This window comes from Echiichthys vipera (genome assembly GCF_963691815.1).
Source record: "Echiichthys vipera genome assembly, chromosome: 23".
Classification (NCBI taxonomy): domain Eukaryota; kingdom Metazoa; phylum Chordata; class Actinopteri; order Perciformes; family Trachinidae; genus Echiichthys; species Echiichthys vipera.
This window is the reverse complement of record NC_139848.1, coordinates 13,128,545-13,154,942: the sequence shown is the minus strand read 5'-3', so window position 1 is coordinate 13,154,942 and position 26,398 is coordinate 13,128,545. Positions and strand designations below refer to the sequence as shown.

The window sequence follows — 26,398 nt, the reverse complement described above, 5'->3', positions numbered from 1 at the left end:
CATCTTGTCACTTATAGTAACAGCACCACACGAATGACCGCAGTCCAGGTCGAGATGACGGAGTGAGCATGCTAATGATGCTAATCCTGACAACTAGCCTCCGGGGAGAAGTGAGGGCCAGAGGCTAGCTGTCATTCAAGAGGCCACACCCCTAATTTTTCATGAACTTTAACCCCCCCTCAGTGTTGTCATGGAGATATGACCTAAACGTTCAGACTAGATTGTTTTTTTGTACCAGACCTTAAACAGGTTTAATGATGCTATGAAAACGGCCTGTTTAACATGGCGCTCAATGAGAAACTGCTCTATTGTGCAAACTGCTCCTAGTGGACACTCGGAGAACTGCAGTTTTTGGCACTTCTGTATTGGATCAACCAGGGAGTCGCTGTGGTGGTGGCTTGGTAAAGAATCTCAATAGAACTGAGTCTTGGAAGGTTAGGGGGAATAGAAAGAGAGAGGCCTAGAGACGCACCGCAGCCACAATAATAACATTGACTATGACAATTATAGAAATATAAGTAACAATTATGGCAGTGGGTTGAAGAACAAAAAAGGGTATTGTGTTTTTATGAGGAAAGATTTTCTCTTCTTCCTCATTATTGTACAATCTACAGTAAACAAAATATGATTTAAAGGTTAAAATGAATTTAGTCGAATAACAACCCATCCATCTTTGATTTCATACCTCCTCTGTACTCTGTGTTGTTCCTCCAGTCTGATAAGTCGATCTCAGCTGTGCCGGCGATCACAAGCTCCAGCTCCCTCGCATCAAACACAGATACTAGTCTGGCATCCACCACCTAGAAAACACACACACACGCACACGCACACATGCACACGGATGAGAAATGCAATAGTTTGAAAAAGCATTAAATGTTAGAGTATCGGGAACTTGTGACATGTTAGATGAGGTTAGGTGACACTTGTACTATACCTCATAGAAACCTCTGACCAGGCTGTCAGTCTGCTGCACCACCCCTCTCTCTATTCTCCACTTCACCATCCGCTCTATGTATTCCTTTTTGTTCTTCTCTGAGACAGGGATGTTGGCTCCACCGGGCTTCAGCTCCCTTTCTGTTATCTATGGGAACACACACAAAATAAATAAGTAAAAAAAATATATATATTTTGTCACTTTTTTTCCTGAAGACAAGGATACAATGCCCTGTTTTGTAGTTATACATCACCCTCACCTTTCTGTCTCACACACTCACTCACTCTGACACACTCACAGACACCCACACACACACGCACACACAGAGCCTGACCTGTCCGAAAACTTCTTCATTGACGGTGAAGGTGAGGTCTAGCATGTCTTCTATGTCGTTGTCCTTCATCCACTGAAGGGACTGGTGAAACTCCTCATCCAGGTACTCCAGGTCACTCAGGTCACATGGACTACATGGTGGCAAATGAGTGAGTGTGTGTGTGATTATGTATTATTCCAGGTTACATTCAACACAAACTGGCTAAGGAGAAAAAGGTAAATGTGTGCAAGAACACTCTAATATCCAACTGTAAACACAGGTAAAATGAGTCCAAAGTGAGATTGACGTGTTAATTCTGTACGTACATGCGCAGTAGGCCTTTATAGAAGGGTCTGGTGAAGAAGGCATCCAGTAGGTACTGATGGATCAGAGCCAAACCCAGAATACGACCACTGAACCGGAACCTGAAACACACACACATTAACGCACACGAAGGTAATCGGGATCCCGTGATCATATCCGAGCTCCCCTGTCTCCTGTTTGCGTTGTGCGCGGTAAACCTCACCATTCATGGTGATTGTCTACAAAGGCGGACATGGGGCTGATCTGGACGGTGTAGGTGTCGTTGGCAGAGTACTCAAACAGGCCATAATAGGGGTTGAACAGCTCCCTGGAAACCAGGAAGAAGAACTCTCTGGACGGCCCGCTGTAGTCCAACCTGAAATACACACACACGCAGATATCAAACTGTTATTTCTCAGTCGTTTTGAAATAAGACATTTCAGCATTACAGCTGTGTGTGTATGTGTGTGTGTGTTTGTGTTGAAGTCACTGTCCCCAGGATCATCAGGCTCTCAAAAGTTTAGTGGCTAACATCTGACAAACATGTTTTTTCCCCTCTGTCTGTCGCATCCTTCCTCCCTCGCCCACTGTCATACTCATGATGCCTCAGTTGTAATGTAACTGCATGAAATGGTTCACATAGAATCCCATTCATGTGACTGTTCATTGGATCAGCAATTCAGTTTAGCATCAGTATGTGACTTTTATCACTCTTTAGACATACTATACTATGACCTTTATCACTTTTCAACATCCTATACCATCACTTTTAAGACATACTATACTATGCTTTTTTTTCCCAAAAAAAAACTATAATATGAAAACACAATAACTGTCCAACTTAACAAGTCTGATGAAAGTTGAAGGTGTACTATGGCAGTCAAGAAAAATCCGAGGCACTCCGATTGTGAGTGTGACAATAACCTATTTATTATGGATATGTTTGTAAGTAAATCTGTGTCATCGGATTTTGAAATTTGAAAAATGAAAACGAAATTGAATTTTTAGCCCGGAATATTTATGCATTGAAATGGTCTATCTGAATGTTTTGACTCTGTATTTAGCTCGTTATTAATGTTCAGAAATTTAACATTGAAGAATTTCAACGTTAAATTTCAATGTTAAAAATGCAACGTTAAAAAAATTCAACAGGCCAATATTCAATGTATAAAATTCAGTGCTCACATACGGGGAACCAAGGAAGAACGATCGATTCTGGAAACTAGATCAGGTGTGTGTGGTCGAGCAAGGAGAGCTGGGACAATGTTATGTTGTGTTTCTCTAACTCTCGTCAGAGAGAGTCAACTTCATGCTTCTCCTCCCACTCCCAAAGTACTCACCCCTCCTCCCCAACAAAGCTGACGTAAAGCTTGCTGCGCTGCAGGTCTTTACGGGAATAGCACATGATCTGATTGAAGGCATCTTCCAGCAGATGGTCGCGGCGGATGATCAGCCTGAGATACAAACACAAGCAAGTGAGTGGACCGACACATACGCCCGTGGAAGCACAAAGAAACAGAAAAAAAAGGTTTCTCTTTAGACGAACACATTCCACTAACTTTAGCTTCCCTGGTCCTTGGCCGTAGCCTTTAGTTTCCAGTTTCCTGTAGAAGTTCCGCAATTTGGCTTCGAAGTCTCTCTTGTAGGGTGCTGGGGCTCTGGCATTAGCTCTCTGAGTACCTACAGGCAGGGAGAAAGGGGAGAGATGCACTCTGTACTGCAACTGTGGCACTGTGTTGAGGTTTAACACATTTTGTAAAAAAAAAAAAAAATAAATAGGCAAAGTATCCCTTTAAGTATTGGCAGAAAGCCTTTGGTGCTTAGACTCCACAGGGAGATTTGTCTGCCCTGATAGCACAAAGATACATTTTGCCAGTCTTATTGTCTTTTCATCTTTCTTCGTTTAATCCTTAATGACTGATCTACCCACGACAACAGTTCCTATAATATTTAGTGATGAAAGACCTATCTATGCAGACAGAATTATAAATATATCTACGCGTAAACCAGCTGTTAAACGGTTCTGAAATATCACAGGTTGTGGATGGAGGAAGACTTTGAGAGGCTGTGGCCAGTAAATGCCGACGCAGGGAAGGAAGGACCCGGTGCCACCTCATCAAGGTCGGTTGCAGAGGCTTTGGAGGCCAGTCACTGGAGATGCTGGGAATCAAGAGACACCACCGAGGCCGCAGAGAACGCACAAAGATGGGTGTGGATCGAACAGGGTGAGCCGTGGACCACAGAAGCTACTTAGATACAAGCCAGGGCCTGATCACCCCCAGCTGATGTTGAAAGACCAGAAGCACCCAATGAGCCCAGGTTCATCGATGGTGTCTCAAGAAGTTAAAACCTCTGTCAAGTTTACAACTCCAGTTTCTGGTTTTGCTGCTGAAATGTCCCACAATATTTTTCAATACAGTACATCATTAAAAAAGCCATAGCCTACAGGGTCTAGAGGGCGAGTGGCAGGCCGTTGATTTAAGGGTACAAGTGGTTTTCGGTGGCATCAGAGCCAATCTGCGCATCATGGGTGTTACACACGCACTCCTCAATTAAATAAACATTGACCCAAATGGAGTTGTTGATGGGACAGAGGATTGGAAGTCGGCAGAGGCTCCACTGCTTTGGGCACGAGCGGGACAGTTACCTCAGCAGAAAACTTTTAGAAGGAACAGGGCCTCCCTCGCTCAGATCAGTTTGATTCATGTTACACAATCGAGTTTACTAGATGTTTTGTGCGGGGATAAAGCCCTTATTTCAGGCCCCCTCTGCTATCTCCACTATCTATTTTACGGCGCAGTTCAGTTTATTCACACAAGTTAAAAGACAAGTACAGTCATAAGACACAAAGCAGATCTGTGAAATGGGACACCCTGGTGAGCTATTTGAAGCTTGTGTGTAGGGGCCCGGAGCATTGCTACGTTCAGGGCTTAGCTCCGCCCAAGACAACTGTGATTAATAAAACGAATACAAACAAGCCAGAGCATTTAGAATCCTAGAAAAAGCTTAACTATACTTCAGCGCTGTGGAGGTACAGTAGGTCTGGCTATGCAAGACTATGCTGAGCCCAAAACACACTTTGCACCATTGCTTAGGGTCCTCTTAGGAGTCTCTTACCAGGCGAGTTTTGTGGAGATGAGACGGGGGATCCCCGAGGTGACTGGCAGTAGCTGGGGTGAAGTAAGGCGTGAGGAGGCACGTAGGACATGACTTCATCTTCAAACAGACTGCAAATGAAACGGAGATGAAGAAGAGACGAGGAATAAACTGTATTGAGTGAATGAATTCAAAGAGTGAAGCAGGGAAGTGGGAAAGTGATATACACAAGAAATACAATAAGACGTGGATATAGACCCCAAAACAAGTGGAAAAGAAGGGGGAAAGTTTGGAATAAAATAAGAAATTAAACATCAAGGAGGGAAGGAGGCATCTCTCACCTCAGTAGCATTACAAGGTCAGCATCACCTGACAGCCTGGCCAATCCTGAGCCTCCATCTGTGCGTATCAGCTGCACCTTCTCCCTGTTGCAACAGCGACATTACGCTGAGGTAGATGCTGGGAACTGTAGGTTTGTTTCACATGGACGCAACAGAAACTTTTTGAGGGAACCCCTGGGTATAGATTGTGTGTGTACCTGAGTGAATGCTTCCGGTTGAAGTCGGGCTGTCTCTCCTGCAAAATCTCGAAGATGTTCGGCTGTCGAAGAAACGCCACGATCTTGTCGTTGTAAGCTGGAAGAAAAGCAGAAACATTCACGTAGACCGTATTGGGTTGTTGTTTCTAAAGGGACGTTGTACGTGTTTGTACTGACCCACTGGCACGACATCTTGGCTCTGCCCCCTGTTGGCAGAGGTGAAGGTGCTGGAAGGTCGGGGCAGGACAGGTGGGCCGGTGTGACGGGTGTCCTCACCCACCTACAGAGGAAGGAGGTTTTGTCTTCGTTGTTTTATTTCAGTTGAGAATACCGAGCTTTAGGTATGTCCGCTACATATCTAGCGGACATACCTAAAGTACCTGTGTTTCTCCTTACCAGTCGCCGTGGGCTGACCTCTCCCGCGCTGTGGCTGCGTTGGCGAGTCAGGTGTTGCCGGTGAGCCAGGAGGCTCGGGGGCCGCGTGCTCTGGAGAGGCAGCCGGGGGTCGATGAAGGTAGTGGCACGGCAGTTATGGTCCACAAAGAAAGACTGTACAGGTACAAAAACAAGAGAGCGTTAAGTGTCCATTCTACTGTGGACTGAAAAGTACAAACTTACGTCTGCAAACAAAGTTTTTCTTCACACATCAAAGTGAAATTCCGGTGTAAAATCATCCCCGGCTCTTTTTTAGGCAACTACACTCATCAAATAAGCATTTGAGACAATTATTTTGGGTACCAACTACAAACGGAGAAATCCAGGATAGATGCTAAAAGCCAAATGCAACACTGATTAGCTTGGAGGGGAGAGTTGAACACATTAAAACGTCTTTTATAACCACTAATACTGCTCCAAACATGCCCAAACCTCTGCAGCCAAACTGCAACAAACCACAACGTTTACGTGTTTTGCTCAAATAAATAACCAATGGGCTCCTTTCTTTTGGATTTCAATGGCGTCCTGTCCAGGGTGTACCCCGCCTCACGCCCAATGTCAGCTTGGATCGGCTCCAGCCCCCCCCCGCGGCCACAATAGGGACAAGCGGTTGAAGTTCGTAGTTCGTACACGAAAATAATTGTCTGGAAGGCTTATATTAGCGCTAAAGTTAGCATAGACTACCTGTTATTGATCACATTGCATTTGATGATCTACTGATTTATGTCTTTACAGGCAACATCAGAACCAAATGACTGCAGCTGTGTTCAATGAGAACTGCTGTTACACCAGACATGTCCATGTTTATATTTGCTCGCAGAGTTGTTAATAGTTCTTTGATTTTCTGGTGGAACTGTGTTTAATTATTGTATAAAACTGTGAATAAACCTTTTTATAAAAAACAACTTAAACTGTGATTCTCTGTTGATTACGCACACTAAAAAAAAGTACAAAATATACAAATTCGAAAATCACAACTTTTTTTAAAGCATGCAAGAAGTGGTTCTGGTTCAAGACCAGCGAAGAGTCGGTGCCGCTCTGGAACCAGTTCTCCTGACCCAGAGCCGGTTCTTTGGCTGCGGAAACAGGAAGAACCGGTTCAAGATTGGGCACCGGCTCTGAACCGACCCTCTAAAATCTCTTGGTCGAGAAGCGTTACGACTGATATGGGTGTTGTCCTCACCTTGCCGGCGTGGTCGTGCTTCATCTCCCAGCCTCTGGGCAGCTCCAGCTGTTTGTTGGCAAACATGTTGAGGAAGGCCACCAGGTCCCTGTTGTGCTGGTACCGCTCGAAGTGGTGAGCATCCCGACGGATCTTACTGATCATATGCTTCAGACACGTGTTGGTGGTAAACATACGGTAGGCACTCTGGACATGCGAGAGGAGCGGGAGAAGATTTAAAGAAGAGAGGAAGGAGGAAAGACAGACAGAAGAGAGGAAACACATCCACCTTTAAACTCTGTCGTTTACCATTTCTACGTTTATGCTTTGGTTTAAATGAGTCGAAGCAAATTAGTGGCTGAATCTTACGGAAGCCCTGAAAAGCGTTGGTAGCCAAAACCTAAGTTTATCTCGTACGTACCTCAAAATACTATCTTGAGATAAACTTTTAGGCTTAGTTTGGCTGTTTTGAGGGCAAGAAATCCGTGCTGAATGAAGTGTCTGACGCCCGATACAACCCGACCCTGTTTATTCCTTGAAGACGAGCGAGTGAACGAAATGCTGAATATTCCAGCTGCTGCCGAGCTCAAAGGACGGCAATGAAATATCAGTCAGTGTCGCTTTGGTCCAGAGGCCCAGTGGGTCGACTGCACTTTTAATTTTGTACGGACATTCATGTTCCCTTCAGAATGAATTGTAACATATTTGGTGATACCTTTAGGTTCCCAAAGCTAATGCTATCATGCTAACTCTACTGAGTGAGCTGATCAGCCACAGTCAAAAGCTGGCAACACATGAAACTGAACGTATTGCTAAAAAAATGACACACACTCAGTAAGTTCAGACCAAGTAATGTAATGCAATGGTTCATTCAAACCACTGTGACTTTTAACTTTAAGATTGTATCGTTTTAAAAGATTTGAACTATTTAGAAACTAGATTTGACTCACGACTCGATTTTACCGTTGATACATTTGTCGCCGCTGTAGCAAACCCATTGTGTTTTGTGATTGCTGTTCTTGTTTTGTACACCAGAGGGCAGCGTGCATTGTTTGCAAGTTAATCTTAAAAAAAAGCATCTAAATATGTGATTTTGATGCATTTTGACGTGATTTCTCTACATATAAATGTCATGATTTGGGGTTGTTTCTAAGAAAAAGTAAATCCATCTGTTTTTATATCCACTCTTGTCTGTTTTGAAGAGAATGTCTCTGTTTTAAATAGATAGACTTCTTTTTTTGAAGACCACTCCTTCCTACTTCTGCCCCGTGTTAGTAACAGTAACACGGTAAAGGTTCAAGGTAAACTAGGGAAAATAAGGCAACAACGAAGAAACAGCACCCAAAGGGCTTTACGTCACAACTTACAGACGGATATTCTGCACACAAAGGGACTGAGTCAGAATGGACGCAGATCAAACCAGAGCGGTGTGAGAAACTAGTGATGTCCTGTGGGCGCAGATGTGCTGAAGTCATTCAAAGCTGTGGCCTCTACACTTCCTGTTCATTTTTGAATCCTAGAGAAGAAAACAGTGTTGAAATCTTCTCTTCTGACGCTGTGGTCACTGTTCTGTACAGTCCCTTAAGGAATCAAGTGATGTGCAGATTGCAGCGGATAGAGTCATAACAAATAATATTCCAATTAACAGCGGATGGGTTGCGGGTGCATGAAATAATTACGGGAAATATAATAACACTATAAATGTCTCAGAAAGCAAAGCTACAGAGGTGCTGTGCAGCTTCATTTTTTAAGTTTTCAAGTGTGTCTGTGTCCCGATCAAGAGGGGGCAGCAGCTTCATTGATGACTTCAGAAGCTTAATGTTTCTTCAGTTATGCTTCCTCTGATTTTAATTTTGCTTTTTGCTGTATTTATATCTACATGCGGGTTAGAATGGCATCAGAGCCGATCTGCGCATCTCTAGTGCGGTCAACGGAGGTTTAAGTGTAGGCCTTTGCGGTTTCCTGGAACAAACTGCAGAGTGCGCCCGTTCCCAAGGAGCTAGGGGGAAAAAAAGAGATTGACTGGTTGAAAGAAGGAAGAGAGGGAAGAAGGAAATGAGTGTTCGTACAGGGTTGGAATGCAGCACGGTGAAAAAGTCGGGGCTGGTGAGGAACTTCGCACTTGGGGACTGAAGCAGCAGGGTGAGGCGAGACCTGGAGCTGGACTGAGCCATGCTGTTGTCCCTGCGGAGCTCTGTAACGCACACGCACACACACACACACAGTCAGAAAAAACTAATCAGGTCTCCAGGACATTCTGTAAAGACTACATAGATGCGAATGCAATGCACTACAGGACTACCTGGGATGGAAGGGTGTGTGTCGGTCTCATCTGCCGGCACCTCATTGGCTGACTGCTCCTCTGGTCTGCTGTCATTGGTTATCGTCCTACGTATGCTCTGATACCTGGAAAGGCATGTATGTGTTGCCTTAACTACCATGTTGCCGCAAAATCAGCAAATTCAACTCCACTTTCAACTCTACTCTGCTTGTATTTACAATTTTTACGTTCACCGTACGACATCCAATGCGTGTGCTCTGACCTGCGGTTCAACTGCTCCATCTGCTGTATGGAGCTGGACCTCTGGAGGGTCTGCGGGGCGGGAGGAGCGGTGGGACGCTGCCAAGTCGTGGTTCGGTTCACGTGGTCCACGTAAAAGATCCGGCCGTGGCTGTCGATACGAGCCTCCCAGTCTGGTTCACACATACGCACACAAATTGAGAGAAGTAAGAAAACACAGTAGCGAGGCATGCAGAGGTTTGGCGCCTCTAAAAAAACAAATGTAAAATGGATTTTATGTACTTGTCGGCTTGTCAGTGTGGTGAGAAATTCAGAGATGTAAAGAGTGAACACCCACTGAGAAGAGGATCATCTATGATCTCTGATTTAAACTGATATTCATCACAGCACCACGCTCATAGACTGTAAAACACCGACCCTCACGGACCGAATCCTCCCGCTGCTCCACATTAGCGTCTAGTGTATGTGCCATCAATAGCAGGCTGTACTGCAAGTCATGGTGTAAGTGCAGCTATTTAATTAGCATAACAGAGCTACCTTCCAACCATCTGTTGGTTCAGTCGATCGAAGAGCAAACCATCTTGTCACTACGGAAACACCACCACACGAATGACCACAGTCCAGGTCAAAATGACAGAGTTAGCATGCTAATCCTGACAACTAGCCTCCGACGAGATATGAGGGCCAGAGGCTAGCTGTCACTCAAGAGGCCACACCCCTAATTATTCATAAACTTTCACTTCTCAAAGTCACCCCCCTCAATGTTGTCATGGAGATATGACCTAAACATACAGACAAGAATGTTTTTTTGTACCAGGTCTTAAACCGGTTTAATGATGCTGTGTAAACGGCCTGTTTAACATGGGGGACAATGAGAAACTGCTCTATTGTGCAAACTGCTCCTAGTGGACACTCTGAGAACTGCAGTTTTTGGCACTTCCTGATTGGATCAACCAGGTTGCTGTGGTGGGGGCTTTTTTCAGACATTCATTATGTCTATTTGTTCTGGCAAGAATGATGTTGTGAATATGTGAAATGTTCTTTTTGACCAAGAAAAACTGAAATACATCGGCAATATACGTATATCCAGTTTAGCTGTTAAATGTTAACACAGCTATGAGCGTAGTTTATCGGAGACTGCAAAGGAGGCCTCGTCTACAGTTGTCCTCTCCACTTCTCATTGATAACATTAAATAAATCTATTTAACCCTCCTGTTATCCTAAGGGTCAATTTGACCCCATTTAATGTTTAACATCTCTAAATAATGTCATTTTTTTGTTTGTTTTTGCTTTATATTTATGACTTTTCCTAATTTTATGGGGACGACTCATAAAAAACCTAAAATTGTAATGATTATATATATTATTTATTGTTCTTATTGTACATGTACTTGTCGCATCGGTGTTCCTTTGGGTCAATTTGATAATCTGGATGATTTAATCTTTATTATTATCGTGTATTTTAATTCAAATATTATATGAGGTCAAATTCATGCTACTGTCCTTGATAATGGACGTTACTTTCATTCCAGATATTACAAATAACACAAAATAGCACTTAAAATAACAGACTTACTTTAAAACACACACACAGAAATACCTCCATGCAATTTAAGATCAGTGATATTTTTCATTTTGTTAAATAAATACATAAAGTACCCGACTTAACTTGAGTCACAAATTGATATGATCATTTTCCAGATGTTTAAATTGCTACGGTCAAATTGACCCCTAGAATAAATGGTGTTAGTCAAATTTGAGGGCAACAGGAGGGTTAACAGAAATTGAAATTCAAGTATAAGGAAATCATCGAGTTTAAATAAACAACAAGTGCATAAACATGTCCCTGAATTAGTCCATAATCTGGATGAAATTAACTAAACGTAGCCTTCCCATTTTTTTTCTCATGCTCACATAAAAGTATCAAATCACCCGGTAAAAGCACAGGAAGTTACATCAACTCTGCCACCTGCGTTTTTAATACTACTTCCTACACCCATATGCACACCCCACCCACACACTCTGAGAACTACCGGTGTGAGCTATAGAGAGTGTTTTGTGTGCGCAAACATTTGTATATCACATAAAATAACAGAAAAGCAAGACGAGGGAGACTATATACCTTTTAAACCCCGCTTATTTAACATGTAAAAGCAATAATGAAGAATTAACACATTATTTATAATACACTATAGACTGGTGGTAAGGAAATATAGGACACACACACACACACACACACACACACAAACTCACTAGGTGGTAGAGGCTCGTCCACTCTCTGGTAACGACTGATGTCATGGCGGACAGATGGCAGGGAGCGAACAGACTGGTGGCCATTAACGTGAGCTGTGGCACCTGCGTACATACAAATACACCCACACACACAATATGAAAACATTTTAGCTTCACTTTAATTATAAGAAATGGTGGAAATGTTTCCTTTTTTTATGCAAGTCCAAAGCTGCAATACTCATGACATTCTAAGTACAAGATCTGCTTTTACGGCTGGTTCATCTCCCCACAGCACCGCGTGCTATTATAGACTACAGTCAAAAGGTAGTAGCTCAGCTGGGAACCGTAGGGTCGCCGAACCCCCAACTGCTCGGGGCGCCGAGCCATTGGCAGTCCCATTGCTCTGACATCTCTCCATTAATTGCATGTATATAGGTCCTGTTTGTGCATGTGTGTGTATTTCGGGCCTGTGTGTGTGTGTGTGTGTGTGTAACCTGTATAATAATAACAGAGTGAAAAAATTTAATTTCCCCTTGCTGGATTAATAAAGGAATTCTTCTTCTATAAGCACAACTGTTGTCTATGAATAATGCTCTAGCTTTTTTTTTTAACTAATACTGAAGTAGATAGTTCCATTTTGATGTCATTTACCTCAAATACAAGCACGTTTCAAGCTTTTCCAGCACCTTACAGCAGGTGGTAAATTCCATATTTCTACAAATACATACATACATATGGAAAATGATCATTTCACTTCTTTTCAATCACGTTGAAGGAAGATGGAAGATGGAAAGATAAACTCATACGAAACTAAGTTCATTAAAACCAAACTGAAATTGTGTCCTGTAACCCCAGAAGTATAAGAAATTTGAAATATTTAAATTTATATTTGTGAGCTGTTTGTTGTGAAGGAAATTCTGATGCAACTTCACGCGTTTTCAAACATTTTCCCAAAATTCAAGCACTTTTCAAACTTTGAAAATACAACATTCAAATTCAAGCATTTTCAAGGATTTCAAGCACCCGTACAAACCCTGTTTATATTATTAGAGTTACTTCTGTGGTTGCTTGCATCTCTGGGAATTGAACTACTATATTCTGACTTTATGAACTTTAAAAAAATAAATACATTAAAGTAGATTCAAAGCCCAGTAAGCTGTCCCAGTGAATATGCTCCTGCAAGATGAGAACGCAGCCCGAGTTAAGGAGACGATGATGAAGCAGGAGACTGGAAAGTCTAGACAAGAAAACTGAATGATTCATATCCTTGATTCTCTCAACAACAACTATTAAGGAGACCTCCTGTGAGGCAATTACCCTCCAGCTGCTCTGGTGGACCTTCTCAGTCTCACCTGATAGAGGAGTGAAGCTATAAAAAAGAAAGAAAGTTAATTCAAAAGATACTTTTATTTTACTTTACAGGAAAAAGAGAGCTAAAGAAAATCTGTGTCCGTCCTGCATCTTACCAGTCTCTCTCTCCACCCCCGCTGTCCCATTCTGACTCTCTCTGGCCCCGCACACGTCCTGGTTTTGGGCAATGCCTCCAGAGGCCTGCATGGACTGCCTTCTCCTCCACACCTCCCCATCTTCCTGCTCTTGCTCCTCTCCTTTTTTTATGCAAAAACAAACAAACATAAAGGAAGCAGATAAAAGCAGGAGAAGGAGGTAATGCCTGGCCCTGGCAGCCATATAATAATTGTATATGGACGTCAACTGAAGTCAACTTGACAAAAAAAAGCAACTGAATTCTTTGAAATACTATAATACCTACTGTGGGAGATGTACAAACTCTTTTTCTAAATTCATATTGTACTGTAATAAACACTGAAGTCCATCTTAAACAGCAACATTTACCACCTACCGACTTCAGAAGCCCCGTCTCCGTCACTTATTACGCCGCCTGTAGGAGCGGCTGCTGTGACTGGTCCGTTCGCCTCGCTGTTTGACGATTCCCCTTCTTCCTCTGCCTTTGGAGCTACTTCTTTTCTCGTCTCCACCTCCTGAGCACAGGAGAGGGGGGAAAACAAATGAGTGGAGAAGTGATTTTGAAAAAAGCTCATTCGAGATATGTAGCTTTTAACTAGGGTTGTAACGGTACACTGAAGTCACGGTTCGGTACGTGCCTCGGTTTTGAAGTCGCGGTACGGTACAGGACGGTACGGTTCAGGGGGAAAACGAGAAAAACTTCATGGTTGTCAGAACGGACTTAAGTTTAATTCGTAAACAATTAAACAAAACAGTTACACAGTTTTAGCTGTCAGTATGAAACAAATATATGAAAAAATACTAAGTAATTGCAGCTACAGCATTAACTTAGTCGTTGCATTTGATCGTTCTGAATTCCCAGGTAGAGGTTGTTTAAATAGTGTTGGGAGCCGGGTTTTCACAACAGTAACACCTGGATGGAGCCTTTTTAAATGAGTGTGCATGTTCATAATAAACCTGTGTGCATCCCACACTTGGGGTTCAAAATGAGAGTGGGACTTCCGCAAGCTCCTGTTTCGTGTTGTTGTTCGACATGCAGTTTGCTCTCTGTTCGCTAGCCATCAATACACACTGTTGCTCTCGCGGGAGTGCAGGGCGTCCTGTGCTACAGCTATCGGGCTGTTAAGTCGTGACGAGACACCCTTTCAAAATATGATTTCCTGGGTCCAAGCCTCGTATTTCTACAACACAGCAGTGCCGTGTTCCCCGTTGTTTGAACAGATCTGAGTTTTTACAAAGCAACATAATTGTTATTTTAAATTTTTCTCTTGTCTAACTGACGTTAGAGGTGATGCTTATTGCTCCCATGTATGATCATTGAGTCTGTTTTTGTTTCAACGGAGCGTTTGGGCCCGGAAATCATATTTTGAAAGGGTGTTAAGTCAGACTGAATAGCCAGATACCTGCTTGCCGCTGCCTGCTACTCTCCATAGACCTAGAAAATACTTTCCCTTGCTGGCTGCTACTGCGCACATGCGAGCCGAGCCGGTCTGGGGGAAGTCCGACTTCAAGTTTTAAGTTGTACGACTATGCATTCGCCATATTAACGCCATGTATGCCATATTTACGGACCTCTGTACCCGTCCAGAAGTTCCTGTACCGTGACAGTTCGGTGCGAATACGTGTATCGTTACACCCCTACTTTTAACCAAGAAGCTACAGCTGCTCACCTGAATGGGTAAAAGTGGACCAAGCGAGGGATTGCATGGTACTTCCTGGTTTGCACCCGAACTGCTGCTCTGCTCCTGGCAGGTACATTTCCCCACAGACTCCCCTGACCGAGTTACTGCAGCCGCCTCAGACCCTGACGCCTGAGATGAGCTGGATACTGTGGACGTTTCTTCGGCTGATGCTCCGGTGACCTCTGCGGTCTCAGCAGCTGTTGATGTTCCTGCAGGTGTTTGGACTGAACCGTCTGCAGCTCCTTGTTCAACTCCTGTACGCTCAGTTCCAGGCTGAGCGCTGTCAGAGGAATCGGCCCCAGCCCCAGGCCCAGTACCCGCCTTGGTGTGCCCCCCTGGCTCTGAGTTTGAACCCTCGTTCTCCTGTTGAGATGTGGCCGATCTTCTCGTTGAGGCTGAGTCTGTGCTCTGCTGCGTCCTCGTCTCCTGTGATTGTTCCCTGTGCTGCCCTGCCGTCTCCTCATCTTCATCTGAGTCTATGTGCAGCATGGCATTGAGTCGCGTGTCCGTTGGAAAACTGGAGCGGAGTTTCGGCGAAGGCCCTGGCAGAGGTTGGTCACCAGGGCTCCTGGGAGCCTCGATGGCATCCAGGTAGTCATTGAGTGACACTTGCCGGTGGGTGTGGCCTCCCAGAGCCACAGCAAGCAGATCCTCCTCTCCCATCTGGCTATTTTCCCGCCAAATGCTGTCATCGCCATAGTAACAAGCACTGTTGACTAACAGGGAGCCTTCATCGGGGCCTGTGGGAGAAGGTCTGTATGCTGAGGAAGAGGACGGGTGAGGGAGGTCTTCATCATCTGAGGGACTTCCGGGTTCACCGTTCACTGTGGCACCTAAGATGGTTCCAAGGGCGTATGGGGAGGCTTCTGAGAGTGGATGGAGAGAAGAAGGGATTAAAGAAGATTGGGGGCACATATGGTAGAAAACAAACTTGAGGTCAGAGGTCCATATCATAAGTTTTGTTACAATGTTCTCATGAACACAACCTGATGGAGCACTCCTCCAAATCCTGTTCACATGGATCACCGTTGTAAAATCATCTCAGGCTCTTTTAAATGCACTCATCAAAATAAGCCTTTGAGACAATTTGTTTCGTGTACAAACTAACTGAGAAATCCAGGACAGAAGCTAACAGCCAAATGCGGCTAACACAGATTGAAATAACTGCTCCAATAACACAAAACCTCTGCAGTAGCACAATAACAGTCCTTACACATTAACCAAAACACCAGAGTTTATTAAAAGAGTGTTTTAAAGACCTACATACTGGCCCCTGTACCAGCTCCTCTCATAGTAAAGTCCATTCAAGTGGAATACCAAAGTCAATCCCAAAGGAAGGAGCCCACTGATGATTAATTCCAGCAAAACACGGAAACGTAGTGGTTTTGCGGCAGTTATGGTGAAATATAAGTTAAAAATAGATGGTAAACGGTTTGGAAAAGTCCCACTGCATCTTTCCTACAGCACCAAAACATTACGCAGATCTCTGGGTGTGTGTGTTTCTGGAAGACGCACAGCATATGTGAGTGTAGGCGCAGGTAAGACGACTAGCCTGCAACTTGAAGTGAAGAGAGTCCGAATGGTTTGTGTTTGGATCTTTCCCGACTGCACAACAAAAATGAAAGCTTACAACCCAGAAACTTCTCCGTAGGCTGCCATTGCGGTACGATGACCGATGACTCTGATAAACCAGCTTATTGTTTTTATTCTGGACATTGAGACGCAGATGGAGACGCTTAGGCAGAGGGATTACCGCGTCTGCAGCAAACATTTGGAAAAGGACATAATTCCTAGGAGAGCTTCTGACCCAAAGAACCCAAAGAAGGCGTTCTTCTTAAGCACGCCTTCTTTGGGTTCTTTGGGTTGAGTGCAGCAAGTGGCTACGGATAGACTGGAGGTAAAGATATTTCACCAAACCGCCACAAACCACAACGTTTACGTGTTTTGCTGGAATAAAGTACCAATGGGCTTCTTCCCTTTGGATTGACTTTGCTAATCGACTTGAATGGACTTTACTATGAGAGGAGCTGGTACAGGGGCCAGTAGGTAAGTCTTTAAAACACTCTTTTAATAAACTCTGGGTTCACTAACTACGTTGTTGGTGCTTCGGTTAGTGTGTAAAGACTCTTCTTATGCTACTGCAGAGGTTTGGTGTTATTTTGTGCAGTATTAGTGGTTAAAAAAGACGTTTGAATGGGTTCAACTTGCCACCCCGAGCTAATCAGTGCATTTACCGCGCCTGTCCCAGATTTCTCATTTAGTTGTTCATACACGAAGAAAATAGTCCCGAAGGCTTATTTGATGAGTGTATTTGCCTGAAAAAGAGCCTGGGATGATTTTAACACCATAATTTAACTTTCATATACAGTATGATTGATATGATATGACAATGTGAATATGACAGAACACATCATCTTGGTAACCATTGCTGATCATGTAAAAAGCCTGTGTGGCCCATTTACGTTACCCAGTATAATACACACACACACACACCTTCCTGTCCGGTGGAGGTGATATCCACTCTGAACAGAAGCTGCCCACTGACATGGTCCGTAGGGAGGCGACGACACAGGCTGTAGCTGACTGGCTGATCACTGCACGCACAAACACACACACGCACACACAGTTAGTGTCTACGGACAGCAGCTCAGGATTTTAATACTAGATGACACATAATCGAGGGTTATGGCATACAAAAAGTTTGCAATTCACCTGCAATTACTTTGCCCCACCACCATGAACGATCAGCCTCTGCACAAACTATACCTCGTGGTTCTCTAGAGAACATTATGTCCCGAGTTGTGGATCAATATAAAAATCAATGCCTGAACAATGAGCTGATTGGGACATTGATTGCTATTGACTGAACTAGTTGAGTCACTGCGGTTAAGTGCCGAAGGTCAGGTGACTTTGCGTCCTCCTAAGACGTTTCCTCTTTACGTCTTAATGCTTGCTGAAATAAGGCTGGAGGTGCTGTATTAATACACACATTTATCAACACACTTTCGTAATAGCTCGAAATATGACCCGCGTGGACTCACTCAGCTGTAGGCCCCTCCAGAAGTCTCTGCACAGGGATGATCAGCTGACCCAGAAACCGCTTGATGATTGGTCGGCTCTTGGAAAACTTATCCTTCACCTCAATCTCCAACACGTCAGTCATCAGAGCCACAAAGGTGTATTTCTACGGGAGGATCAATAGAAAAAAAAGGATTGGTTTATTCCCATTACGTTTAATTTTTGAATTATACAAAAGTGATTCTATTAACACCCAGTTTTTTGTTGGTTCCACTTCCGCTTTCGCTATTAACTCTTGGGCCCAACATCAGGCTCAACTAACTCTGAGTCTAACTTTCAGTTCCGGAACCGCTGATCAGAGTTAGTTCAATCAACTTTGAGTAGGTTGACATAAAAGGCCATCTAAATACCAAAAGCCGACGTGAAAACTGCACATGAATACCCCCACTGTGGAGCTGGTAGAATATTTTGATAGACCAGTTGCCGAGATGAGATAACCTTTGACCTTTTCAACATGGCGGAGCGCAACCCAAGTGTCCTAAGTGGTGAGCATTGCACGCTATTAAACGTTTTCTGTTGCTGTAAGCGGAGAGTTTTGTAGCCTAGACAATTTCAATATCAAGTGTTAACACTTAGCAACACCACCAAGTCCTATTAGCTGGCTAAGTATAAACGTTACTTCAATCGGAAGTCACTAAAGTTAATGTGGAGTCGGCGTGTGCATACGCAAAGACTGTGTCGGACACCGTCATTCTAACGGTGACACGTCATCATTCTGCCGCTGGTTATCGAGATGGTGACCAGTAAATGATATGGGCTTCATAGATGATTGGCGATCTTTCTGGGGGAAAACCTGGTCTCATTAGGAGAGATGGTATTCATCTAACTTTGGATGGAGCAGCTCACATATTTAAGAAACTGGCCGGGTTCGTTGGCGCTCTTAAGCCAATTTATTATTGTTTATTTACCTGCGTAACATTGTATAAATTAGGAACATTTAGTCTCAGAAAGATGCAGAAAAACTAGTCCATGCTTTTGTTACTTCTAGGCTGGACTACTGCAACTCCTTATTATCACAGATTATAAAGATGGACTAAAACAAAAATGATTCGAGACAAAATGTCTAAACTTTATATTATGAAATAGATTTAAAAATAATCAATATGTGATAACGTTTGAGAATGGAGAAGGGGTAGTATTAAATACATTTATATATAAAAGCTTACTACTCTGTAAGAGCTAAACTTTGCAATATTTTGTTGGTATATTTGATATGTTTTATTATTGGCAAAAAAAAATGTTGTTCTTCTATTTTGTCTTATTCTCATCTATTTTATTTTTATTATTTCTTTTTTGTTGTTAATAAGTTTCACTAAACTAAACTGAACTAAACTGAACATGCGCCCTTATGCGGCATAACCGGCCTACTGGTGTCAAACAATGGACAAATTAGTCCAAAACATCATGACACTGATGGAAACGAGCTTTGTCAAAGTAACCCCTTGCCTGAATTTCAGAACCCTTGAGTCAGCAGCAGAGAACTGTATTATTTTAGGATGTTGTGGTGTGTGCGTTTCTGCAGGTGTGTGTTTGTGCTGACCTCCCCGTGCCACACAGGGTTGGTGGTGTTGGCTATGATGGAAGAGCGCCTCTCCTGGCCGTGGTGGGTGAACTTAGGGAGGCCGCTTCTCTTCCCAGGATGGATGGACATCTTCAGGTAGGGGTCGGGGTTGAAGAACATACCCTTCTTAAGGCCTATTGCTCGGATGTCTGGAGTGGAATACAAATTCATATTCATAAGTGTGTGTTTATTTTCTACTGGGCCGCAACTACGCCACTGAATCAATCCCAATACCTGATAGGGTGAAGCTGACTAGTTTCCGACAGTGCTCGGTTCCTGATGGGTCCTCCGCTTGGCCTTCATCGCGTACCTGATGAGAAAGTAACCATACAGGAGTGTGGTATGAATTAATCACTTCCACCTTCCCATTTTCAGAGTCAACTGATTTCATTCTTGAACCCTCTGTGCTGAACTGGACCCTGACCTATGCATTTATTTCTTCACTGGTGGAAAAAAAAAAGGAATCACACTGAAAGCTAACCAAAGACTTTAAACCCATCTACCTCACAGTAGGACTTACAGACATTTACGAAACTTCCGGCATTGACTTTTGTTCCATGATGCAGAACTGATGTTTTTTTTTGACAGTATTAAATATTAAGCAGTGGTGAAATGCTAAATGACCCACTTTCTATGTGAATGCAGCAAGACCAAAGCCCCTTTCACACAAGCACTGAAACTCTATACCTATCCGGACATTACATGGAGGAGATGTATAACTCAAATGGAGCTCACAATGAACAGACATTACCCCGCTGGCTTCCTAGTTCAAAGTCTGTGTAATGTCTGATCGAGCTTATGTGTGAATAGAGCGGGTGATCAAACGGAGAATTCAAAGTGGGCGCGTGGGCGTGTTGATGACATTTCTACAGGAAGAAAACAAACTCCCCGAGAGTGAACAAGGAGGGTCGTTTTTCACTGGAACTTCTGCCGCTGTAATTATGAGACAAATTCAAGGAACGGAAAGAGGCTCGGTTGATTATCAACAAGTTACGAAGCGGTTACGTGAATATGTAACACGCGCATGGGTCTGTACTTCCAGTGAGTGAAAATGTGCCTGACACAGACAATCTCCTGTTGTGTGCCTGATAGATAAACGGGCAACTCTAGACAATTCCCTGACCCGATTCTCTGGACATTGGTCAAACGTTCATTTGCGTAAACAGCTTAAGAATCTACAGTCACGGTAGCAGACACGTTGGGCCTCATTCACCAATAGTAATAATTATTATAATGATTTTCACGAAGACTCTGACATTAACCAACGGTTTCTTATTTGGGGTATCTTCTTAGGTATGAACAAAATCTATGCGCACACACACACACACACACACGCACACACACACACACACACACACACACACACACACACACACACACACACACACACACACACACACACACACACACACACACACACACACACACACACACACACACACACACACACACACACACACACACACACACACACACACACACACACACTAGAAAGAGAAAATAAAAGATGATGGTAAAAGTTTGGAGAAGGACAAAAAACTGTAGGGACTTTAAGGGGGGGGGGGGGTTACACTTACATACCGGTACTCCGGGGTTCTTGATGGTGATACAAGGTGTTGATGCTCTTAATGCTCCACTGACACCATGATAGTATTTAAAGCAGATCTTAGTCTCAGCTGTGGAGGGAACACAAAATGATGACATCACTAAGACATCAATAGCTCTAACTACAAGTAAACTGGTCATCGGCGAAGTAAAATCAGTAGAACGAACATTAGACAGCACATCGCTGTAACTAAGCTGCGTTCAGACTGGATGCGATGGACACGATTGACACTGGACTGCTCCTATGGATTTAATAAAATAAGCGATATAACTCTGACCTGTGGATGGCAGTACCCTTTACAGCTTCAGAGGTTAAGTCACTGCCGGCCCGATCTCACTACAACACGACGGCTCTTTTAAGAGCTAGACACTTCAAATGAGAGCTCATTTCTGTTCTTTTAGAAGCATTCAGGTCCCTGGTTAAAACTAGCATAACTCCCCATTTAGCACAGCAGAGTAAGGTATAGCTGCAGGCCGAGTCGGCCAAGCTGGAGTTAGCTAGCCGCCGCAGTCTCGCTAAAGGTCATCTGCCTCCTTTGGTTTTCCGACGCTTCAAACGTGCGACTGGAGCAAAGGTCCAAATATGACCAAGCAGCGCATTACTTGTAAGCCTATGAATGTTCTAATTTGTCCAGGTCATCGTTATCCCCAAAGCAATTTTAGTCAAAAGCAACTGGACTTGGTTATTTGTCTAGGAAGATGTTTCACCTCTCATCCAAGAGGCTTCCTCAGTTCATGTACTCAACTGGACCAGGACCAGGACCAGTCCAAGCCTGGTCAGATGCGTACATGAACTGATGAAGCCTCTTGGATGAGAGGTGAAACATCTTCCTAGACAAATAACCAGTTGCAGTTGCTTTTGAACGCAGTCTGAACGCAGCATTAGACCGGATGCGATGGAATTGAATCGTAAGAAACCCCAGTGTTGCATCGCTTGATCACATTTGGATTGCACCTACAGAACATTTTTTCCAGATTTTTTCTTCTCATCACCCATGGCTAAGATAACCACAGTCGCTGCATTCATTTTCTGCAATGAATTTGCACATCATATACACTGGAGATCAAAATTAAAGAACATACTGAATACTTGATTTAGTCTGAAACTGTTTTATTTTATTGCTCAGAAGTTGATAGAATATCTGCTGTGGCTACACCACTGCTGTACTAGCATGTTTGTACATTGACTTTGTATGTAATCTTGTAACATATATCGCAGCCATCGCATCCGGTCTGAACGCAGCTAAGACAAACACAGCACTCATGGGTCAACTCACGCTCCATGAAGTAGGGTCCCGGCTCCAGTCTCCACACGATCTGTCCGCTCTGGGTGCCGTTCACTCCGCGGTTCTTGGAGTCCCATACGTTGGCCACACAAGTCTCATCTGTGGAACACACAATTACAATCACAAGCTGTTCCTTTGTGTTTCTCTGTTATCTGTTTCAATAACACACACTTGCACTTTTGTGACTAAGGCAACAGTTGTAAGACATATAGAAAGGTCACAAACACTTTAAAATGGTCAAAATCTTCTACAGTGCCTAGAGAAAGTCATGATACCCTTTTGAAATATTCCCTTTTTTTGTTTTACAGCCTGAAATGATGATGCAGAAAGAAAATATATACATTTCCAGCGTTTTTGCCTTACAACATTCTAGTGATTTTTTTTTTTCAAACTTTCTGAAAATGAATAAAAAATGAAAACTAGAATATCAGGGTTGACGAGTCCCTTTAGAATAACCATTATAAACATTCTCAGGTTTAACCAATCACCTTTCAGATCACACACCAAGTTAATTGGCCTCCACCTGACATCAACTGTGGTGTTTTTGATTTAACTTCAGAATAAAATCAGCTGTTCCTTTAGGTTCCAGTCCTAGTAGAGCATGGTACCACAAATAACTCACCATGGTTGGAAAGATGCTTCCAAACGAGCTCAAGGATAAAGTTGTGGATAGGCACAAGTTAGGACAAGGATATAAACAGATTTCAAAGGCTTTAACTATTCCTCTGAGTATTGTCCAGAAGTGGATCCCCCCAGACCTGGCCTAGATCGGGCCACCCCAAACTAGAGGACCGACCCAGGAAAAGATTGATCAGGGAAGCTACCAAGAGGCCCAGGGTGACCTTAAAGGAGTTACAACTCTTAATGGCAGAGGTTGGTCGATCTGTGCATGTGACAACAATTTCACAAGTTCTACATGTTTGGCAGGGTGGAGAGAAAGAAGCCTCTTCTGAAAAATGTGGCACTTGAGTCTCGTTTACAGTATGCCAAATACATTTTGAAGATTCTGATGCCGATGAGACCAAAACTGAACTTTTTGGGCTGAACTCTAAGCACTATGTTTGGCAGAAACCAAACACAGCACACCACTCAAAACACACCATCCCTACAGTGAAGCCTGGTGGTGGCAGCATTATGTTGGGGGCTTGTTTCTCTTCAGCAGGGACTAGGCAGTTGGTCAGGACTGAAGGGAACATGGATGCTGCCAAGTCCACCCAGATTCTTCAGGAAAACCTGCAGCTGACCTGTTAGACACTTGAAAATGAGGGAGGTGGTTCAACGACCCAAAACACACCTCCATAAAAACAACAGAGTGGCTAAAGGACAGGAAGGTGGACGTCCTAGAGTGGCCCAGTCAGAGCCCTGACCTGATTCCTACAGAACATCTGTGGATGGACTTGAAGAGTGCAGTCCATCAGCGCTCACCACAGAATCTGACTGAACTCCAACAGTTCTGCAGGAAGAACGGGGAAATATTTCCCACTCTAGGTGCACAAAGCTGGTAGAGACAGATCCAAACAGATTGATGCTGTAATTAAAGCAAAAGGAGCCTCCACAAAGGATTACATTTGGGGGCTCGTCTCTTTTCCAACACTGCTATTCATACTCATATGAAATAATCAAATGGTAAATACTCATGTGTGAAAATAAAACAGATGATACAGAGTAGTTTCTCATTTTATGAAGATTTTTCATGCAAAATATATTAACAATGTTAAAATAGTAACATAATAAAAGTAACACTGAGTGAACACTAAGTCAAGGTAGCGAGAGCTGCATGCCTTTTTCACAGATCATCTGTCTCTTTGTGCTGTCAGAATATTGTGACAGTTTCAGCAAATATCAATCTTTTCAACTAATTTAACAGAAAGCTACCTACTTTAAAGACTAATATATTGATTTGTCTGGAAACTGTTATTCTCTCTACTGAACTGTAGCCTGTAAGTACGTTGACCCAGTGAGTGATATGAGAAGTTTTGAAAGATTATTCTCTTAGTAATAGAGAAGTGTGTAATGTATTTAGTTGGGAAGGTGAATTTTGTACTATCTCTCAGCAGGTGTGTTGTGATGGAACAACGGGCTTCTGCACTACAGGATTGAAGGGTTACGCAATACTCGAGAGGATTATGCAAAGACTCTCAGTGGGGAGTCGTTCAACTCTGCAGCTGGAGTTGGTTTCCACTTCAGTGCTGTACAGGACAAGGATCTGTCTCTGCACACAGTGTCTCCCTGTTTAAGACTTTTTGGAGTGAAAGCCCACTCTGCAGTGACCCAACCTCTTATCAGCAGAAAGAAGAAAATGCTAGATTTGTCTTTGTTGAGGAGCATGTTGTGTGGACAGAGGAGAACTGGTCCAGAGTGACTTCAGTGATGAGAGGACGTCTGATGGGAAACATTACGCTGCAGCAGGAGTTGGGCCTCTTGTAGAATAATAGAAGTAGAAGAATCTATACTTTGTTCTCTAATTTTCATCTCCACTCATTCATCTCAACAGCCATAACAAATGTTTTAAAGTAGGAAATGAAGGCGATTTATGAATGATATATGACCAAAGCCCTCTGCAAGAAAAAAAACCCTTCGGAATATATATAGGTGCTGCTGAAGTGGAGATTTGAAAACATTTAAAGATATTGATTGTAAAATGTATACATTTTGAGAAACGAGAGCTGAAGGCACATCTACTGTTTCTCCGTCATTAAGAATTCTGCATCTGGACTCGCCTCGCGACCCGCTGCTCGTGCCTGCGTTTAAACTGAACCGCGCAAATGTCCCATTGAGATGACTAAACACATCACAGACAATCAGCCATCGGCCTACGCGTTTGAGCCAGTGTCGAACAGGAGGCAGCTGAGTTTCTTGGGCAGATCTCCCGCTTGCAGTATAGCAGGTGTAACTCCTTGAGCCTCCCAGGTGGACGGACGGACGCAGAGCCTGAGCTGCCTGCCAATGGAGCTAACAGCAGCGATCTGCAACTAAGTTTTAGTTTTGGCGTGCTGAACGACTCAGACCCGGACTCAGATGAGGAATGTCGTCACTAAAATGGGGGTCTCGCTGAAGTATCAGAATGGTAAGTGCAGTTCATATATTTTATTAGTTTCTGATAGGACATAATAAAAGTAATCACCCTTTTTGTGATACATGAAACTGTAAACGTAGATCTTGAAGTCCGCCTCCTGAAACGTACTTTTTCGACATTTCAACGGGGGGGGGTATGCGTTTGAGTATGCTCACCGATGTGGTACAGGCCGATCCAGTCAGTGGCGTCCACTTCCTCCTTAATGTCCCAGGAGATGACCAAGTGGCTTTGGCCTAGAGTCAGCTGGTATGTGGACGCCGTGAGCGATGAGCGGCTGTCTGACGTTACCAGGTCCGTGTCGCTATTGGCCCGCTGCAGCCCCACGCCAGCTGTTTCTGGCTGGATCCCTGACGAGACGGCAGAGGAGGAGGATGCAGAGCCTCCAACTGCGCCCTGCGCCGACAGGCTGTGGAGGTTGTCTGGACCGATAGTGTACGGCCGGCTGTGCGGAGTGCGCCGGCGCACCGCGAGCAGGTGCTCCCGGGCGCTTCCGTTTGCCGTCGATGAGGACGTGGCGGACGAGGGAGAGGAGGAGGCGGAAGCGGCCATCTCCATTGTTCCCACGGAAGAGGAGGCAGAAAAGAGAGGGGGGGAGAGGGGAAGAGTTGTTGATGATGATAGTGTAGGCGGGAATGAGGTTGAGGCCGAGGATGGTGGTGGTGGTGGTGAGGGAGTGGGGGGAGGACGGCCGTTGCGAGAGAGGGGCGAATGGTGGAGGCCAAAAAATGAAAAAACAAAGATGGAGGAGGTTAGGGAAGACGACAAAAAAGGGAAAAGACAGGTAGACCCTTTGCAGTGCCTTAAAGGAGCACCGCTAAACTAAAGTGAAGATGAAGTGTAGAAAATTTGAGAAAAGGATGTATGTAGGTATAAGGTACAGAAGCGGCTTAAAAAAGTTCCATTTCTCTGCCCCTAATTGCATCCCTCTGGAAAAGGCACTTCAGAGTTCCCAGATTCCACGTTTAAGGTGCTATGAGGCAGTTTGGGCCATACTTGAACTTCTGTTTCTTTTGATGCCCGTTTCTCTCCTTTACATATCACGTTTCCACCATGAACGTCGGCGTGTATGTATCTCTCTTCACAACCCTAGG

General features: G+C 43.8%; 1 protein-coding gene across 1 annotated transcript in view; it reads right to left on the bottom strand.

Moving 5' to 3' along the window:
• Window positions 1-26,398, bottom strand: part of LOC310964773 (E3 ubiquitin-protein ligase HECW2-like) — a gene marked incomplete at its 3' end in the record, with an annotated part of 27,842 nt that extends 1,444 nt beyond the window's left edge. Inside the window, exons 1-27 of the mRNA XM_083938031.1 lie at window positions 25,463-26,398; window positions 22,223-22,330; window positions 20,922-21,016; window positions 19,575-19,650; window positions 19,320-19,489; window positions 17,743-17,885; window positions 17,195-17,295; window positions 14,690-15,567; window positions 13,396-13,534; window positions 13,001-13,141; window positions 11,556-11,657; window positions 9,325-9,475; window positions 9,084-9,187; window positions 8,851-8,975; window positions 6,803-6,988; window positions 5,581-5,733; window positions 5,362-5,464; window positions 5,185-5,281; window positions 4,988-5,071; window positions 4,668-4,777; window positions 3,110-3,230; window positions 2,891-3,004; window positions 1,774-1,926; window positions 1,574-1,672; window positions 1,269-1,398; window positions 935-1,081; window positions 664-800 (exon numbers count right to left, since the gene is read on the bottom strand). Coding sequence (XP_083794157.1) covers window positions 664-800; window positions 935-1,081; window positions 1,269-1,398; window positions 1,574-1,672; window positions 1,774-1,926; window positions 2,891-3,004; window positions 3,110-3,230; window positions 4,668-4,777; window positions 4,988-5,071; window positions 5,185-5,281; window positions 5,362-5,464; window positions 5,581-5,733; window positions 6,803-6,988; window positions 8,851-8,975; window positions 9,084-9,187; window positions 9,325-9,475; window positions 11,556-11,657; window positions 13,001-13,141; window positions 13,396-13,534; window positions 14,690-15,567; window positions 17,195-17,295; window positions 17,743-17,885; window positions 19,320-19,489; window positions 19,575-19,650; window positions 20,922-21,016; window positions 22,223-22,330; window positions 25,463-25,862 — 4,367 coding nt within the window. The 5' untranslated portion in view covers window positions 25,863-26,398. The remainder of the gene's footprint in view (window positions 1-663; window positions 801-934; window positions 1,082-1,268; window positions 1,399-1,573; window positions 1,673-1,773; window positions 1,927-2,890; window positions 3,005-3,109; window positions 3,231-4,667; window positions 4,778-4,987; window positions 5,072-5,184; window positions 5,282-5,361; window positions 5,465-5,580; window positions 5,734-6,802; window positions 6,989-8,850; window positions 8,976-9,083; window positions 9,188-9,324; window positions 9,476-11,555; window positions 11,658-13,000; window positions 13,142-13,395; window positions 13,535-14,689; window positions 15,568-17,194; window positions 17,296-17,742; window positions 17,886-19,319; window positions 19,490-19,574; window positions 19,651-20,921; window positions 21,017-22,222; window positions 22,331-25,462) is intronic.